The sequence below is a fragment of the Taurulus bubalis genome (genome assembly GCF_910589615.1).
Source record: "Taurulus bubalis genome assembly, chromosome: 19".
NCBI classification, from domain to species: Eukaryota; Metazoa; Chordata; class Actinopteri; order Perciformes; family Cottidae; genus Taurulus; species Taurulus bubalis.
This window is the reverse complement of record NC_136607.1, coordinates 1,682,068-1,700,748: the sequence shown is the minus strand read 5'-3', so window position 1 is coordinate 1,700,748 and position 18,681 is coordinate 1,682,068. Positions and strand designations below refer to the sequence as shown.

The 18,681-nt window shown below is 43.6% G+C and overlaps 1 protein-coding gene across 1 annotated transcript; it reads left to right on the top strand.

The window, feature by feature from the left end:
• Positions 1–7,364: 7,364 nt before the first annotated feature.
• fbxw2 (F-box and WD repeat domain containing 2) lies at positions 7,365–15,334 on the top strand (the record flags this gene model as incomplete). The annotated part of the gene is made up of 7 exons (XM_079235158.1): positions 7,365–7,631; positions 8,458–8,680; positions 10,442–10,636; positions 11,251–11,384; positions 12,276–12,362; positions 12,437–12,606; positions 13,978–15,334. 7 exons carry the CDS (start codon positions 7,365–7,367, stop codon positions 14,264–14,266), a joined length of 1,365 nt encoding a protein of 454 aa, XP_079091284.1. The 3' UTR covers positions 14,267–15,334.
• Positions 15,335–18,681: the final 3,347 nt, after the last annotated feature.

Genomic DNA, 18,681 nt, shown 5'->3' with positions numbered 1-18,681 from the left:
CTGTGCCTGACACCCAACAGCCCAACAGACAGATTTGCACCCATGAACTTTGTGTCACCTATAGTAACTGGCACATGATCAGGATATTGTGCAATTGTTGGGTAAATGTATGAATCATTATAAACTATAGACAGGCATTCAACCAGAAAATAGCACCGGGTTAAAAACCACCAAGGTCTTGATTGGTGTGACGCTTCAGGTACAAGTTAGAAGACAATAAAAAAGTGCTGCTTGTGTAATATTAGATGTGTGGCTCTGTGGACACCAACACACCGCACAGCAGCCGAGACCGGCTCTTAAGCTCTGGAACGCTGTCAACAATCATCTCTGTTTCAAGCATCATGAGGTAAACAGCGTTCACCTTCATGTCATCTACCAGGAATGTGTGATTTTGATTTGATTGGCCAAATTGTGGTCTACGATTTTGAAGCCTTGACTGTCGCCATCTTTGTTTTAGGCTGTCGCCATTCTTCTTCTTTTTTTTTTGCAAGTATGTACGACCAACATGTTACAATTAACTTTCATTAACTGTAAACACACTGTCAACAGGGTAAAAGTTATAAGATTAAAACAAGGACAACTCCATGGGAGCAACCTGGCAATCACAGTAAGCCCCGCCCCCAAAACATACCCTGCATTATCGTCTATTTTACACAAAATGGGAGCATACTTTAGTAAATTGATGTCATACCGTAATGAAGACTGAGGGAATAAATCAAGAGGCTTCTATACAACCAGAGGAGGCGCCCCCTGGTGGTCACTAGAGAGAATGCAGCTTTAACACATGAAGCATAGACTTCTATACAACCAGAGGAGGCGCCCCCTGGTGGTCACTAGAGAGAATGCAGCTTTAACACATGAAGCATAGACTTCTATACAACCAGAGGAGGCGCCCCCTGGTGGCCATAAGAATGAATGCAGCTTTAACACATGAAGCATAGACTTCTATACAACCAGAGGAGGCGCCCCCTGGTGGTCACTAGATAGAATGCAGCTTTAACACATAAAGCATAGACTTCTATACAACCAGAGGAGGCGCCCCCTGGTGGCCATAAGAATGAATGCAGGTTCACTCATTGACTTCACTTTCTGGAACCGAATGTTTTGCACCTGATTTCAACCGACTTTCTGAAAATAAGCACACAAAGAAACATGATTTCTACATTCTAAGAATATTAGCAGTACTGGAGCTAAAATAATAATGGTGGCCAAATCCAACGGGCTCATTCCCTTGGGAGCATGAATGTTTGACGTTTGACGGGAGGGGGACACGAGAGGATGGCTCAGTGTTTAAAGCTTACAACGTACGTAACAAGCGTACTACTGTTATCTAACAACTCAAACCACCATTTATTCCAAAACCAAGTAATATTGTTGCATAAGAAAACCTAAAAACTAAGTAAACCTACATTTTAAGTTTATTTTGAAAAGATACTGTTCAAGGTCGGGTTCATTTGTTGGTATCCATTGGTAGATTTGTTTTGCAGTAGAAAGAAAGACAAGGTACCAATTATGACACACATTTGACAAACAACACAGACAATAGATTAACAGGAAAAAAATACTTACGGCTCCACTAAATCACTAAAACCAGTCAAATAAAATGAATGAATGAAACAAGTAAGCGTTACTTTTGCAGCATCTGCTTTTATACCACTTTGCTCTACACCTTTGTTAATAAACCTCGGTCCAGAAGGAAGAAGATGAAACTCAATGTGCAAAAGGTTTGGAGTGATGATTTGAACTCGAGCCGGTTATCTGACTCCAGAGGGGAACGGAGAGCGTCAACGTTTTGCAGCGCAGGGCAGCTGATCTAGGGTCAGTTCCAGACACCCCAACATGTCCGTCCCTGCTACTGTTCTATCACAGAACAACTTCCAGAGCCGCGGTGAAACGTACCGTAACACGGATGTTCTTTCAGCACGCGAGGTGACACGAATGCAAGCTGTGCAAAAACACAGCATGAGACATGGCCGACGCAGCAGAGGGGAAAGGCCGCTGCAGCAAATCTGTTCTGTCCTTGAGAGGTTCCTCACTCTCTAATCAGCGATAGATACGGATGGAGTGGTGAACCGCACAAGCAGTGATCAGCCTGAATGGCAAGTTCACATCATCTATTAGTCACCATTATGTGCACTGGAAGACAACACTCCTGACATCTTTTAGGTCAGGAGCTATTTGGACCGGATCAGTCGGCTTTTTGGGGTCAGCGTTCTGAGTTTTCTGTTCACCACGATGAGCTCATCAGGACACGACACCCTGTGCATGTGTGCAGAACAGACTGTAAGCAGGGATATGTCCGTGCTCAGCTGAAAGCTCGTGCTTTTTCCTACTCGAGTGCACAAACTGTCAGAAGCACCTTCAATCTAATCCGAGTTCCTTCATGAATGAGCCAGCCGGTCGGGATGCTGATGTGACTGCCACCTCTGAAGCTCCTGAACCGCCTGAGCACGTTTACACGGTTCGTTATATATAGATTGAGCTGAACTGCTCGTCTCTTCAGATGTACTTGAGTACTGAGTTTATCAGAAATGTCAGCCAGCGTTCCAGTTTTAAAACCGGATCAAAGCTGTATTCATTCACTCCGGCGTAGGGGTCCACACTGGAGGCACCGGCGGTGTGTTGTGCCTGAGGCCCCTCGCAGCTCAATGTGTCTACCGGGATAGGAAGGCTTCCTGCTGGCGTCTGAGTGGAGGAGGGACCTGTCAATCATCTATTATAAAGTACAGCTTACCGCATTGACTTCTGTCCCTAAAAAAGGCCAACTGAGGCCGGTGAGAAAGTGGAAGGTGAGGCTGATTTGCCAGGTCGTGCGTCCATGACTTGGCAGACACAAAGAGGAGGCAGAGCAGTCACCCGCTTCCCCAGCATTCCAGCGTTAGCCGGAAGATTTGGACACGAGCCCAGAAATGTGAATTGTTCGGGAAAACAAAAGAATACATAATCTGACCGAAGCCTCGCCCTCATGGACGAACATTTTTGGTGAAGTGATGTACGTATGTATGACAAACTATTTAGCTTTTAGTTAGAGTTAGTCCAAACTGTTCAATTTACATTGTGTACACGATTGGTTTTTGGATTTTTAAAAGAATGCGGAGGTGAGGAGCTTTTGAAAACAGAGCTCATTTTGTCACACACACACACACACACACACACACACACACACACACACACACACACACACACACACACACACACACACACATTTATAAAAACCTGATTTTGTCTCCGTATGGAATGCACATGATTCCAGGGTCCTAAATATAGACAGTCAGGTACAATCTAGAGTAAAATGATCTGCTTATAAACGATACAACATTATAAATAAAGTATAACAAAATGTTTCATTTAAATGAATGATATCGTATTTTCTCTGGTATTTCTGTCACTTCCAGATATGATGTCGAGTCTCTACTTGATCATGTGACGAGATGATACGACACACGGTAGCTAGCTGCTAGTTAGTTGCTAGTTCCATTGTTGTTGTAAACAGCTGGTGGTCTTTCTTCAGTGTGTGAGTCCTGATTGATGAGTCCACAGTCCCCCATCAGCTGTTTGGCCTGGGGCCTGTTTCTCGTACCTGGCTTACTGAGTTAGCGGCTAACTGTCAGGATAAGATGACGTAGGTCAGGCTTTCTCGGTTTCTGAAGCAAGCTTAGATTAATCACCATAGCAACACAGACAAAAATGTAAAAAATGTGAACTTCACTGGATAAGCTGGACACTCCCACGGACAAAAAGGCAGCTCCCTTCCTCATCGATGAAGGAGCGATATTAGTTATATTAGTTTTATAGGGAGAGAGTTCTTCCAGATCTCCAGGATCCATCCTTTACATCATCATGACTTCCTGTACGCGGCGATATAGATTTTGCCGGCAAGAAATACTTTATTGAGAGAGCTTCTCGAGCCGCGGACATTGATCACCACAGACGCAGCTGATCGTCTCAGACACAGACTATCAGCCGCTGCATGCCGCTGTTCTTAAGGTTATTTAGCTCTTAAGAAACTTATGGATGTGTTGAAAGCATCATAATTATATGACAGTGTTATTAGTACACCATACATATCATTATTGTAGAACATGATTAAGGTGATCGTGATGAGAATACAGAGAATCACACATCATTTATTTTCACTGCTTCAATTGATTGAATTTCTGATTATGAATAAAACATACATACTGATCCGCCCATAACATATTCAAACTCATATACACATATATAATACATGATTCATACGTGCATACAGTACATATATCCTCAAAAGTATATATTTATTCGTAGATATAATCTGATTGATTTGGGTGATAAAGCACTTCAAATTAGCCGATACATTTTCTCAACACTGACGCATTTAACTTGTCTGATATATTTGGACGCTTATGTCTCTCAGAGGGGGCGGAGTTAAAGCTGCGTTCAAGGCAACAATGTTGCAAAAACGTTGGAATATTCGCAACGCGTTTGCTGTGAATGACTACGGTACTGACTTCCTCATATGCCTTCATGATCATCTCCTGCTTCTCAGTAGAGATAAAAAGAGGTTCCTCTGAGTTTATTGTCCATTGTACTGTTAGAACATGGTGGTGTCAGTGCTCCATTATTATCCTTCTGAAGAGGAGCGGCGCATTTATCAGATGACTGACGTCTGGCTAGAATGAACGAGACGTTTCAGCGCGGATCAGCCGTGAAGAAACCCAGATAGCCTGATGTCAATCATCTCGCTAATTTAAGCTGGAGATTAGGACATGTGCTTGACTTTGTTTAGCCAGGTACGAGAAACAGGGCCCTGGGAGAACACAATCAGACAACAAGACACAAATCATTTACTATGTGCACTGCTGCTGTAATCCTGCAATTTCCCCACTGTGGGACTATCAAAGGTTTATTTGATGTTATCATATCTTAATTCATCATTTCAACACTGGATAAGGAAGTGAAAATATTAACAGCTATATATGACATTTTTATTTGGAACTTATATTTTTTTTATTTTTAAAAGATTCTAAAATGTGTGTTTTAAAAAAAAAAAAGATAATAATAATAAAGGGTAGGTCTATAATTGTGGCCCTCCTGACTTCATAACGTTACATGCTATAAGTAATAATGCTCGTTATCGTGCGCCCCCTGGTGGTCATTGTTCTCCATCACAGAAAGCTACTGTACTCGTTCCTCTCTCGCGTGATTTAAATGTCTGAACTAAGTGGTGGGTTCACTGCAGACAGCAGATGGTGTGTTGGTTCCACTACACTTCCAGATAAACCACAATGACCAAACTCCCTGTCGGCGCTGTGGAACCAGCAGTGCGCGAGGCAGCGCTGTCACACACTTCTCACCGTTCCACATTGTCCGTGACACCGGAAGCTAGTTTACCTGTGCGCCAGGATCTAAAAAAAGCCCGCGGTGTTGTCTTACAGATGAATTAGGACCTATGAATAGATGTGCCAAGGCCTCTACCGTCTACAACGCAAGACTAATTATTGATTTGTCCTTATAGCAGACACATACGGACATAATGTAGTACTACCTTCATGAATATGTCCGTTTGTTTTAGGAGAATAATTAAATACTCGTATGCCCTCGCCTGTGAGACAGTGCTGAGGGTGAAGGCGGACCCGTAGGTCGGAAAGCGTTGCCATAATTTTCTGGTTTTCATGCTGTCAGAACAGAGCTGCTATCCTTCTTCACTACTACGCAAAAACTCCCCGCTTAGGAAATGAATACTGCATAAATGAAGACTACCGTTTTCCTACCATGGACACTATGCAATTCACAACGAACAGAATCAATTCCTCACATCATCGGGGTTAGCTAGCGTTAGCTGCGAAGCTAGGTTACTTGGACAATCCTTTCAACTTGCTTGCTGACAGGTTAGCTCACGACAGCTAACGTCGCTATGTGAACTAAGTAAGCCAGGAAAGTGGCGATAAAGAAACTCCCTGCAACGCTCTGGTTGGTGGACATTTTGAGTTAACATGTTTAAATGCAACTTAATTTGCTGGCGGTGGCGCGAACTGTCCGTTGGTTGCTCTGGATGTTAATTTGCCATTAAACTGTAGTGGTGTTACGTTACTTAGCTAACAGAAGTTGCTAGCTAGCCAGGTCGCTAAGTTCGCCTGAACGTGATTGACAGCACTTTACTACAGCTATTGGAGCTGTGTCGTAACCAAACCACAGGCCATTGAGCATACTATCCTCTACATATTCTCTCTGGCTACACGTCTGGGCTCATGGGACGATCACAAGCGCGTCTGTGATGAATTCATAATCATAACGCCGGAAACAACGTGACATATTGTGAATATGAAAGCGAGGGAACGGAGACACAAACATGACGGCACTGACCCGTCACCTGCAGATGTTTGGCAACTTGACTTGACAGGTGATTGACATGCTAATGCTGTTTAACATGGTCATTTTCATGTGTTTGTACGATGTGATGTTGCTGTGATGAATAGTTGTCATTAAGAGATTGTTCAAGAGATCGTTATGTAACACAGGAAAGGACACACCTTTATTATTATTATTATTATTATTATTATTATTATTAGTGTGGGCCATATTCAGAAAAATATAAGAAGTCAAAGGCCCAACAATGGTAAATGCATCATTTATACATCAGTTAAACTGCAAGAAAATTCATTTCACAACACTACCAAAGTGTTGTTTATTGCGCCCACATATTATAAAACATGTTCCTGTGTCTGCTGCTCTTACATTTAATTGAAAACAATGAACAAGTATTGGTTTCTGTTCATGTTCTTAGCGCCCACTTAATTAGAAGAGTACAATGCAAATATAAGATGTAAATCTGTCTGATATTAAGTTATAACACAAAGAACAGGGGGAAATGGTAACGTATCTGTTTCTGTGCCAATAGATGGAGACCGATAATTTCACTCAATTTAGTCCACGGCTAGTGTTTAAACTAGGATGTGCAATTTATTAGAAATATGCTCAAGTTATATTCTAGTTTATTTTGGAAATTTACCCTAAAAGCTGCAGTTGGCGTGCAGTTGTAAAGCATGCGGAAAGTACCGATGATCTACAGCTGCAAGATAATTATTCACTTCACGTATTGCATCTGCATTGTACATTTTTATGTGAGGAAATTGTCAGTTAAACAACATATTTACAGATTAGAATTGATTATAAACCAATCAATTACGATGTTATTTAAGTAAAAGTGACACCTCTTAAAGACGAGGCAAACGGAACATCTTTGGGTTTTTAACTTGGTCAGAACAAACATCACATTGGAATACCTCGAGTTATATATTGATCAGGTACTTGAGTCATCTTCTGCATGCGTAATGGCCTCCCCCTGCGCTGTTCCTGCAGGTGTTGCAGGGCGCTCTCATGTGCCCATGGAGAAGGCAGCCTTCGAGAGGTGGCTGGAGTCGGCCTCTGCCACTTTCCTTACTCTGAACGACCAGCAGCGTAACCAGTCTCTGGACCACCTCATCTCTCTGAGCGGCGCCGTGCAGCTGCGTCATCTGTCCAACGGCCTGGAGACGCTGCTGAAGCGGGACTTCCTGCGCCTCCTTCCCCTGGAGCTGGCCTTCTACCTGATCCACTGGCTGGATCCTGAGACGCTGCTCGTCTGCTGCCGGGTCTGCAAACAGTGGAATAAGGTGAATGCGGCGCTTCCTGACATCTGGTAAAGTAGTCATGGGGAGGTCTTCAATAATCAATCAGCTGTTTACGAGGAAAATCTGATTAGTTTAAACCAGCAGTGACTGATTTACAGCAACACATGTGCTGTAAATAACACAGAACCTGTTTATTTATGGCATTAAAAGCTGGACATCCATTATCTGGCAATTTAATAATAATAATACATTTTATTTAAGATGAGCTGTTGAAAACACACACTGACTGTACAAAGGAGATCAAATGGTGCACAGGTACCGTGTGTGTCTGTTCTTGTAGAGGCGAGGTATCGTGGTAACTTTACTTTAGTATTGAATGCCTGTCAGACTCGTATTCTTATTGTCCGCTCTGATTGGTCTGGTTGCTTGTCTTTCGTCATTTTGAGAACTGTGACTTCTTTTGTTAAATGAAGAAAGGTTTCTGTAGAAAAAGACGCCTGCATCTCATAATACAGCAAAAGTGTTTGGTATTTGTTAAGAAACTCAGGAATATTATAGAATATTACAGATTCACAGTTTGTTTTTATGCCAGTTGTCATAGGCATACAATGCAAAATTACATCGTATAATTTCCTGATCTTGTTCAGCATCTTTAACAAATGACTTTCACGTGTCGACACTTACTCAGCCAAACTGATACTGATTCTAATCATTAAGAACTGGTACACTATTATAGGCGGAGCCAGACTCTAAAAACAACGTAAAGAAACTAACAAGTAGTGGATAGCAGCTCCTTCCTGGTATTGGAAGTGCGTGTCATTCATCCACACCAGTGTCTGAAGTGTTCTAACGTGCTCGTCTCCTGTAGTTGATCAACTCGTGCACGGAGGTGTGGCAGGGCGTGTGTCGGGAGCTGGGCTGGAGGATCGACGAGTCCATTCAGGACGCGCCGCACTGGAAGGCGGTCTACCTGAAGGCCAAGCTGCGAATGGTGCAGCTGCAGGACCAGGAGGCCTTCGAGACGTCGTCCCTCATCGGCCACAGCGCCCGAGTCTACGCCCTCTACTACAAGGACGGCCTCCTCTGCACAGGTACTGTGGGCCCCTGGCTCTCTGCACAGGTACTGTGGGCCCCTGGCTCTCTGCACAGGTACTGTGGGCCCCTGGCTCTCTGCACAGGTACTGTGGGGTCTCTGGCTCTCTGCACAGGTACTGTGGGGTCCCTGGCTCTCTGCACAGGTACTGTGGGCCCCTGGCTCTCTGCACAGGTACTGTGGGCCCCTGGCTCTCTGCACAGGTACTGTGGGGTCCCTGGCTCTCTGCACAGGTACTGTGGGGTCTCTGGCTCTCTGCACAGGTACTGTGGGGTCTCTGGCTCTCTGCACAGGTACTGTGGGGTCCCTGGCTCTCTGCACAGGTACTGTGGGCCCCTGGCTCTCTGCACAGGTACTGTGGGCTTCTGGCTCTCTGCACAGGTACTGTGGGCCCCTGGCTCTCTGCACAGGTACTGTGGGCCCCTGGCTCTCTGCACAATGCTTTCCTACATGCCGTATCATTGATGGAGCCGATAACATTGGAGCCCGCTGGCTTTGATCCTGATGTAAATGCATCTCCTGGTTGGGGGAACGTTCTTCATTTGAAGCATTCTTCAGTTATTGTTGTGCATTCAAGTGTTTGGTTTGCCGGCAGCGAAGTGATGTCGGTTTCTCAGCTCAAAGTGTGAAAGGCATTTTGAACGTTTGCCTCATGGGATGAGCCTCTCTCCTGCTGCACTGGGCCTGAAGTTCCTCACAGATGAGCCTCAACCCAAACAGAGACCTGATCAGATCCAAACACCAGTGTGGGTGTTTTTAAAGTGCTGCTTAACTTTCTTAATATCTATAAGCGTCCCACTTTGATATGGAAACGTGCGCTCTTGGTCATTGGTCATCCCTCTCGTGTGTTCAGCACTGCTGTCTGAAGTCTGTTCCATACTACATACTAACTGCATACAGACTCCATACACTAAAAGAGAGAGGCTTGTTTGTAGTCATATGTTGCCGCTGTGAGCAGCTCCTCCGTCCCCTGTAGGGACAGTGGTGTGCATCCGCAGCACATGAGGACAGTTAGAAGGTCCTTCACTGCGTCACCTTTTCCAGTGAACATACGGACTCAAGCCTGCAGAGAATCGGTGTGAAGTTACACAAACGGAATGGATTTAATGGCTTTTGTCTCTGGAAACGCATCTGTGGAACACCAGTACCCACAAACATGCTGAACCGAGCCACGGGTCTACTTCCTTCACCACAAAATTACAAATCCTAAATGTGATTCACGCTCATTCATACGAGGGAATCTCAAGGGACCTCACGATGCACTACGATGGGATTATAACATTATTATTGATTCCTTCTTGAAGCATTAACATATTTGTTATCACTGTTTATCTAAACACTACATATTTCAGGATACATTTTTAATCCATCATAGCAGATAGAAACACAGTGGTTCCTGTAGCAGCATCCTCTCAGTGATCACAGAATAACAAACTGCCCTTATCCACAAATACAGAATAAAGACTTCTCTTCAAACTAGTCCTCCTGTTTTAACCAATGAGCTTTCAGCGCTCAGACAATAACAGCGCTTTCTGAAACGTGGTGAAACTATTCACAGTGATAAAGTACACAAGATGTGCACCACCATGTTACTACCTCATGACTCCATGACTTTAGCTCCGGTATCTTTCCAATCATTCCTGTGTGTGTTTGGTGCATCTGGACGCTCATCCTGTTGATCGTACTTGACCCTCGTCCAGAGCCGGTCTGACGGAGCGTCCGAGCTCCAAGCCGTAAAAACAGACGTCTTGTTCTGCAGGATCCGACGACCTCTCCGCCAAGCTGTGGGACGTGCGCACCGGGCAGTGCATCTACGGGATCCAGACGCACACCTGCGCCGCCGTGAAGTTCGATGAGCAGAAGCTGGTGACCGGGTCCTTTGACAACACTATTGCATGCTGGGAGTGGAGCTCGGGAGCTAAAATCCAGCAGTTCCGTGGCCACACAGGAGCAGGTTGGTTTAAACGTCTGTTGTGGGCTACTTGGAGTAATAATCAAAACTTTATTTCTACAGTTTTCAGTGTTCAAGTATGTATAAAAAAATACACGAGCAAAAATCTAAATCAGCCAAATGTGATACGACTAACAAATGTGTGACTGGTTTTGTGTTTGTTTCAGGTTAAGAAGTCTTAAAAGACATTGAACTTAAAATATGGCCTCAGATAGTTCTGAAATTATTAAACCAATCTTTCAGAAGTCCTAAAAATGCTCAGACATAAAAAGAAACATTTACACAGTTTTGTGAGAGACAGAAAATGTGCCAAGAAATGAGGCCAACAAACAGCTGCCCTCCTCCACGAGACAACACATCCTCGTCTGTTGTTGCAATTCACATTTGGGCAAAAGTGTCTCAAACCTGAAGCAAGTAATGTTTCTTCTGTTTTTTTGTTCATGATCTTTAACATTGTGGTTATTGTGACATTGGTCTCAGATGTCCTGCAGAGTGGCGTTAAAATACAAAGCTGTTGAAGCCGTATGAATCCTGTGCAAGCAGCCGTTTCCCAATCATTAGAGCATGACTTCATGTCATATTGTGACCTTCTGATGGCTGAGTGATGTTCTGCTCAGTCTTCAGTGTGGACTACAACGACGAGCTGGACGTGCTGGTCAGCGGCTCTGCAGACTTCACGGTGAAGGTCTGGGCTCTGGCCGCCGGCGCCTGCCTCAACACGCTGACCGGACACACGGAGTGGGTCACCAAGGTCAGCTGATGTTCTTCCTGCTTTCTTTAAATAACAGTTCAATACGTGCAACGCTCCCAGCTCCTTTGTTCTGGACGCGTTTACTGTCTGAGGAATATAATATATTTGATCAACGATATAATAATAAATCGATGAGATATATATATATATATATATATATATATATATATATATATATATATATATATATATATATATATATATATATGGCTAGAAGCAGAGATAACTTTGATCATCTATTTTACACAAATGGAATCATCATGTACAATAAAATTGAAGCTTTGTTTCGGTTGCTTTCTCTGAGGTAAGCCTCGAGGACCGTCGTAAATATGAAAATCTGATTATTACGACCTCTAGCCGCAATAAACGGTGTAGTTTTGGCGATTTCTTTTGTTGTTACTGAAAACAGGCTTTTCCATCCCGCCTTCAGGGTTCAGGGTTTGACTGACGGGTCTGCACCGAGTAGAAGTGGAAGCTACGGTTGATGCTTAGAATTCTAAATCAACATTTAAATGTAGCTTTCTTTTTTGATTCATTCTGTCTGAAGCTGCCGTTTGTGCAGCATCAGATAAAACCCCGGCTCCACTACCATTGATGGTATTATACCTTTTGTAGAACTAGACTCCAGTGGCGCCCGAGTAAGTTACTAATAACTTACAGAAACATTGCATGTTGTTTCTTTAAGTATTCATCAAAGAAAGTTGATTTTTAATAAAAAAATCTAATCAAATGTAATTTGATGAATCACTTTATTCAAATTGAGGATTTTCATACATTTCTTAGGGTGTTGGTGATTATATTACATATCGACAAACATTCAATGATCTCGGTCCATCAGTGAACCACGGGGCCGATGTGTTGTGACCGTGTTGTTCCTCTTCTCTCCACCAGGTGCTGCTCCAGAAAAGCGAGGTGGAGTCGATGGTGCACAGTCCCGGGGATCACATCCTCCTCAGCGCCGATAAGTATGAAATCAAGGTAACGCCGGTGAGGCACGTTCAGAGTAGAGGTCCATCTCTGCGCCTGAGTTCTGAGTGAGCTGCTCTCTGCAGGTCTGGCCTCTGGGCCGAGAGATCAACTGCACGTGTCTGAAGACGCTGTCGGTGTCGGAGGACCGCAGCATCGGCCTGCAGCCTCGCCTGCAGTTCGACGGGCGCCACATCGTCTGCAGCTCCGACCTCGGCGTGTACCAGTGGGACTTCGCCAGTTTTGAGGTTCTCAGGTAAAATACCGAATAGTGCGAGTTAAAAAAGACGCTTGTGTCATCATTCATAACGAGCTGCAGAGCTGCAGCGACGGTGTAGCCTGTTCAGAAGCTGAGTGAGGAGGAGCTGTGTAACTGGCTCTATCCCATAATATAAGCTGACATGAGGCTCAGTCTATTCAGCAATCTTATGACATCATTGTAGTTCTAAAACCCATGAATCAGGATCCAAAATAAACTTTAACGTTTCTGATTAAAACATTTACTGACCAGAAATACTATTACTATTGTCATCTTAGTCTCATATTTATAGTATATTATAGGAGTAATAATAGTACTAACTGTATACAGAAATATTATACATATATGTGTATGTATATAAATAAATATGAATTCAACTCTGTAGTGTAAAGTGCAAGAATAGTCATTTATGAAGGAGTCCGACACCATAAAAAGGAATTCACAATAACAATTGAAGGACAGAGTAATAATAGTTATGTATTTTTTTAGTTGAGTCTTTAGTTTCTTCTTGTTTGGATTTTCCTCTTCTTTTTTTTTTGTCGACAGAATCTTATTTAATACACAAATAATATTGAAAACCACACATGCAGGCAAAGGGAAGGATCCAGTGATTATAAAAACTCTAGATCTAGTTTTCTTATTGCTAATTAATCATTATATTAACTGTAATAAAGAAACAGTGAGACCACAAAATATATCACTGAATTATTCATCATACAGCACAGGCGGATGAGTTGTAACGTTTTGAGTAACTGGTGGTGATGAGGCTGAAATCAATCGGGATATTAATAAAACAAACACTGTGGTCAGGGTTCTTACGCTCATGGAACAGTCATGGAATTTTAAAATGGTTATTTTGAAGAAAAAAAAAATCCCCAAAATTTAGTAAAAGTCATGTAAATGTGTTATATTCATGTGTTCATGTAAATGTGTTATTTTCATGTGTTCATGTCGTTCATTTACGCTGAGTTTGAAATAATGAATATGCTTTAAAAGAAAGACTCAAAATATAAGCAGGCATACATACAGGCATCTATATAAATGTTTATTCTTTTAATCAAACTATTGTCTCATTCATTTGTGTCATTTAAGGTTTACTGTATGCTTTGTGTTCTCATTGTTAGTTTAAATACTACATTTACTCACTTTTTACTGTTTACACCCAGACTTCACTAAATGTTTGTAGTGGACATTTGGTTTAAAGTCCTGAGATGCACTGGTCAGAATGTGTGTGGACCCTGTGTGGTGTATTACGAGAAGAACGTGTTCCCTTCATTACCTTCAGGCTGCTTGTGTCATGTAAGATAAGAACATGTGAGATTCTAGTGTCCAGAGCTCCAGAAGTCTAAACCCAGGTGTTCCCCTCAGGGTGATCAAGACGCAGGACCCAGCTAACCTGTCCCTGCTCAGCTTCGGCGAGGTGTTCGCGCTCCTTTTCGACAACCACTTCCTGTACGTGATGGACCTGAGGACGGAGGCCATCTCGGGCCGCTGGCCTCTTCCGGCCTACAGGAAGTCCAAACGGGGGTCCAGCTTCCTGGCCGGCGTGACGTCCTGGCTCAACGGGCTGGACGGGGACAATGACTCTGGACTGGTGTTTGCCACCAGCATGCCGGACCATAGCATTCACTTAGTCCTGTGGAAGGAGAACGGATAGACGGCGGCGGCTCCGCCAGCCCGCGAGGACACGAGCCGCCGCCGCCGCCGCCACGCTCTGGAACACGAACCTTAACGGCCAACGAGTCACGCATGGACCAAAGCGTTTGGTCTCATCCTCCTGCACAGACATGAACATTCACACACGGACGGCAAACCTCACTTCCGATGGCGACGCTCCACTCGACGCTCGCTCCGGAGCAACCTGAACCCCCGTTGGTCTCCTGGTCTCGGGCGATGAAATAGTTTTTATGAAAGCCAAGAAATATCAGCGACGACTAAAATAAAAACAACGGGCAACAACGGAAAAAAAGGTTTTGCGATAAAAGTGTTCCTGATTTTTGACGTGTAAATCTCTGATCCGCTCGGCATCGCGTGAGGATATTCGTAGCTGCTGGAGGAGTCGGGTGACGCGAGGGTTCATGTAATTCACTGAATACGCTTTCCTGAGGCTCTACGTGTCGCCGTGAGGAATGTGATGTGCCTTTTCAGTTCATTCGATGTTCCAGACTAGAACTCTTCCAGAACTCCGGCTCACGGCAAACGGCCGCACTGTAAATCTTACTTTTACCTTGATTTATTTTTGTGTTCTTCATATTTAACAGTCCAAGATGTCTGTCATTTTATAGTTATCTACCTGACACGACTTGCTTTTACAAATCATTGACTGTGTGACACATCGAGTTTATTTTTCTAATGCACTGCACAGCAGAGGAAGTGAACTTGGCGAGCAGTTGGTTTCTGCGCAAAGAAATTCCCTTTTTTTTTTTTTAAGACGTGAGACTGAGATTTGACTGGAAGTTTTTTTTTTTCTGACGCAACTGAGTGTAATGTGACTTCACGTCTCTATTTGGTTTCTTGCTTTTCCGTCAGAAAGTGCTTTTCCCCCTGAAGGTTTCATTGACGTCTTCCTTCGATTTAGGCCACAGACTGAAATGTGCACTGAACCTCCTTCATGACCCTGTAGTTTCTCTTGTATACGGACTGTAACGATGTTTCTCACACGGATTATTGTACACAGCACATGTACAGACTGTTCGCAGGTTTAGGTTTTTTCAAATCTAATTAAAACACCACCAATATATTGTACTTTGTACTGTTGTCTGACCAATGCACCACATTACATCCTCCCACCAGCACTCCATTACAACTGAAAACACAGGAATACCATTTGTACATAAAGTGATGAATTGGAACGGGTCAGAGGCGTGAAATGGGACATCAAAGGGATTTGTCCTATCTCATAATAGTTAATTGCTTCAAGCGCCACACTGTTATTTCACTAAATCTATTATGGCACTGTCATGGCTCTTCGGTCTCCTGCATCAACCCACAATCAGCTTCAGTACTTTCAGTCCCTCAAATCAATAAATGCAGCAAATGCACCGAGTTGTCTGTATTTGGTCGAGCCATCGCTTTTAAAAATGTGAGTTAGCATCACGCTACGGTGTTTATGTGAGTCAGCATCATGCTACAGTGTTTATGTGACTCTGCATCATGCTACAGTGTTTATGTGACTCTGCATCATGCTACGGTGTTTATGTGAGTCAGCATCATGCTACGGTGTTTATGTGAGTCAGCATCATGCTACGGTGTTTATGTGAGTCAGCATCATGCTACGGTGTTTATAATAAGTCAGCATCATGCTACGGTGTTTATAATAAGTCAGCATCATGCTACGGTGTTTATGTGAGTCAGCATCATGCTACAGTGTTTATGTGACTCTGCATCATGCTACGGTGTTTATGTGAGTCAGCATCATGCTACGGTGTTTATGTGAGTCAGCATCATGCTACAGTGTTTATGTGAGTCAGCATCATGCTACAGTGTTTATGTGAGTCAGCATCATGCTACGGTGTTTATGTGAGTCAGCATCATGCTACGGTGTTTATGTGAGTCAGCATCATGCTACGGTGTTTATGTGAGTCAGCATCATGCTACGGTGTTTATAATAAGTCAGCATCATGCTACGGTGTTTATAATAAGTCAGCATCATGCTACGGTGTTTATGTGAGTCAGCATCATGCTACAGTGTTTATGTGACTCTGCATCATGCTACGGTGTTTATGTGAGTCAGCATCATGCTACAGTGTTTATGTGACTCTGCATCATGCTACGGTGTTTATGTGAGTCAGCATCATGCTACAGTGTTTATGTGAGTCAGCATCATGCTACAGTGTTTATGTGAGTCAGCATCATGCTATGGTGTTTATAATAAGTCAGCATCATGCTACAGTGTTTATGTGACTCTGCATCATGCTACGGTGTTTATGTGAGTCAGCATCATGCTATGGTGTTTATAATAAGTCAGCATCATGCTACCGTGTTTATGTGAGTTAGCATCATGCTACGGTGTTTATGTGAGTCAGCATCATGCTACGGTGTTTATGTGAGTCAGCATCATGCTACGGTGTTTATGTGAGTCAGCATCATGCTACGGTGTTTATAATAAGTCAGCATCATGCTACGGTATTTATGGGAGTCAGCATCATGCTACGGTGTTTATGTGAGTCAGCATCATGCTACGGTGTTTATAATAAGTCAGCATCATGCTACGGTGTTTATAATAAATCAGCATCATGCTACGGTGTTTATAATAAGTCAGCATCATGCTACGGTATTTATGGGAGTCAGCATCATGCTATGGTGTTTAGAATGTGAGTCAGCATCATGCTACGGTGTTTATAATAAGTCAGCATCATGCTACGGTGTTTATAATAAGTCAGCATCATGCTACGGTGTTTATGTGAGTTAGCATCATACTACGGTGTTTAGAATGAGTTAGCATCATGCTACATGTTTAGAATGTGAGTTAGCATCATGCTACTGTGTTTAGAATGTGGGTTAGCATCATGCTACGGTGTTTAGAAGGAGTTGGCATCATGCTACAGTGTTTAGAATGAGTTAGTATCATGCTACAGTGTTTATAATGTGTTAGCATCATGCTACAGTGTTTATAATGAGTTAGCCTCATGCTACGGTGTTTAGAATGAGTCTGCATCATGCTATGTGTTTAGAATGTGAGTTAGCATCATGCTATGGTGTTTAGAATGTGAGTCAGCATCAGCATCATGCTACGGTGTTTAGAATGTGAGTCAGCATCATGCTACGGTGTTTATAATGTGAGTTAGCATCATGCTACGGTGTTTAGAATGTGAGTCAGCATCATGCTACGGTGTTTATAATGTGAGTTAGCATCATGCTACGGTGTTTAGAATGTGAGTCAGCATCATGCTACGGTGTTTAGAATGTGAGTTAGCATCATGCTACGGTGTTTAGAAAGTTAGCATCATGCTACAGTGTTTAGATTGTGTGTTAGCATCATGCTACGTTGTTTAGAATGTGAGTCAGCATCATGCTACGTTTTTTAACCGCATTAGCAACGTGGGTTGAAGAACTGGTAAAACCGCTTTGAGTGGTCAGAAGACTAGAGAGGCGCTTTATAAATAAAAGTCAAGGGCACAGAGCTCCAGGGCCAGAAGCCTGTGAGGCTTCATCACCTGACCTCAGGGCCTCGGGTTGGGGCTCTGAGACCAAACCCAGCTGCAGGCCTTCATGTTTCAGTTTGGCTCCTTCATGTTGCACATCCCTAAATGACTACCATCGACACACTGTAGGTTTGTTTCAGGTATGTTCTGTCCGTGCGTTCTCCCAGAAGACTACCGGTGCGGTGCTGCAGTAGTACAGTACATTAGAGGCAACGTGAAGTCAACAACTCTCTGTACACATTTTTATTCCCAGTTCAATGTCTGAAGCTATAATACAGCAACACATATGGCATGGTAAGAAATAACTTATCAACATAATCACAGACTGATCATCACAAACCAGTGGTCGTCTTTTTTTCAGTTACAACACTAGAAATGTAGCACACGAGAAACACATGCAATGTCCCATAGAACACCATCCTCTTTCTGGTCTGAAGGGCTTTGCTGGCTCTCCATCCACTGATCTGCTTCAGACGCTCCACTCTCACCCGACCACAGAGAACCTCCAGCAGGACTAAAGGGCTCCAGGTACGTTGTCTGTGGTCACCAAATCCTTCCTCCTCCAGCTCACCTTGACACAACCCACCTGTCTGTGGATCCCACACTTCCTGACAGACCGGGGGCAGCCGGTGAGGGTTGGGAAAAGCTCATCCACCACCAGGACAACGGAACATGAGCTGCATGTTAGAGCACCTTTCTGACACCACTGTGGGAAAGGGGCCTCATCCACCCATTCAACTTGGGATCCAGGGTCTTTTGAGACCCTTTGACATGCGGACAAGAGGAGCTAAGCTTTCACACCGCTCACCATCCATCTCCTGAGCATCAGTACTGGTACCCGTCGTGACGTGTGCTTCTCCCTGTTCACCAACGACTACGTCAGGAGACTCGTCTGTTAGACTTCCCGATGCTGCAGACGACTCAAAGG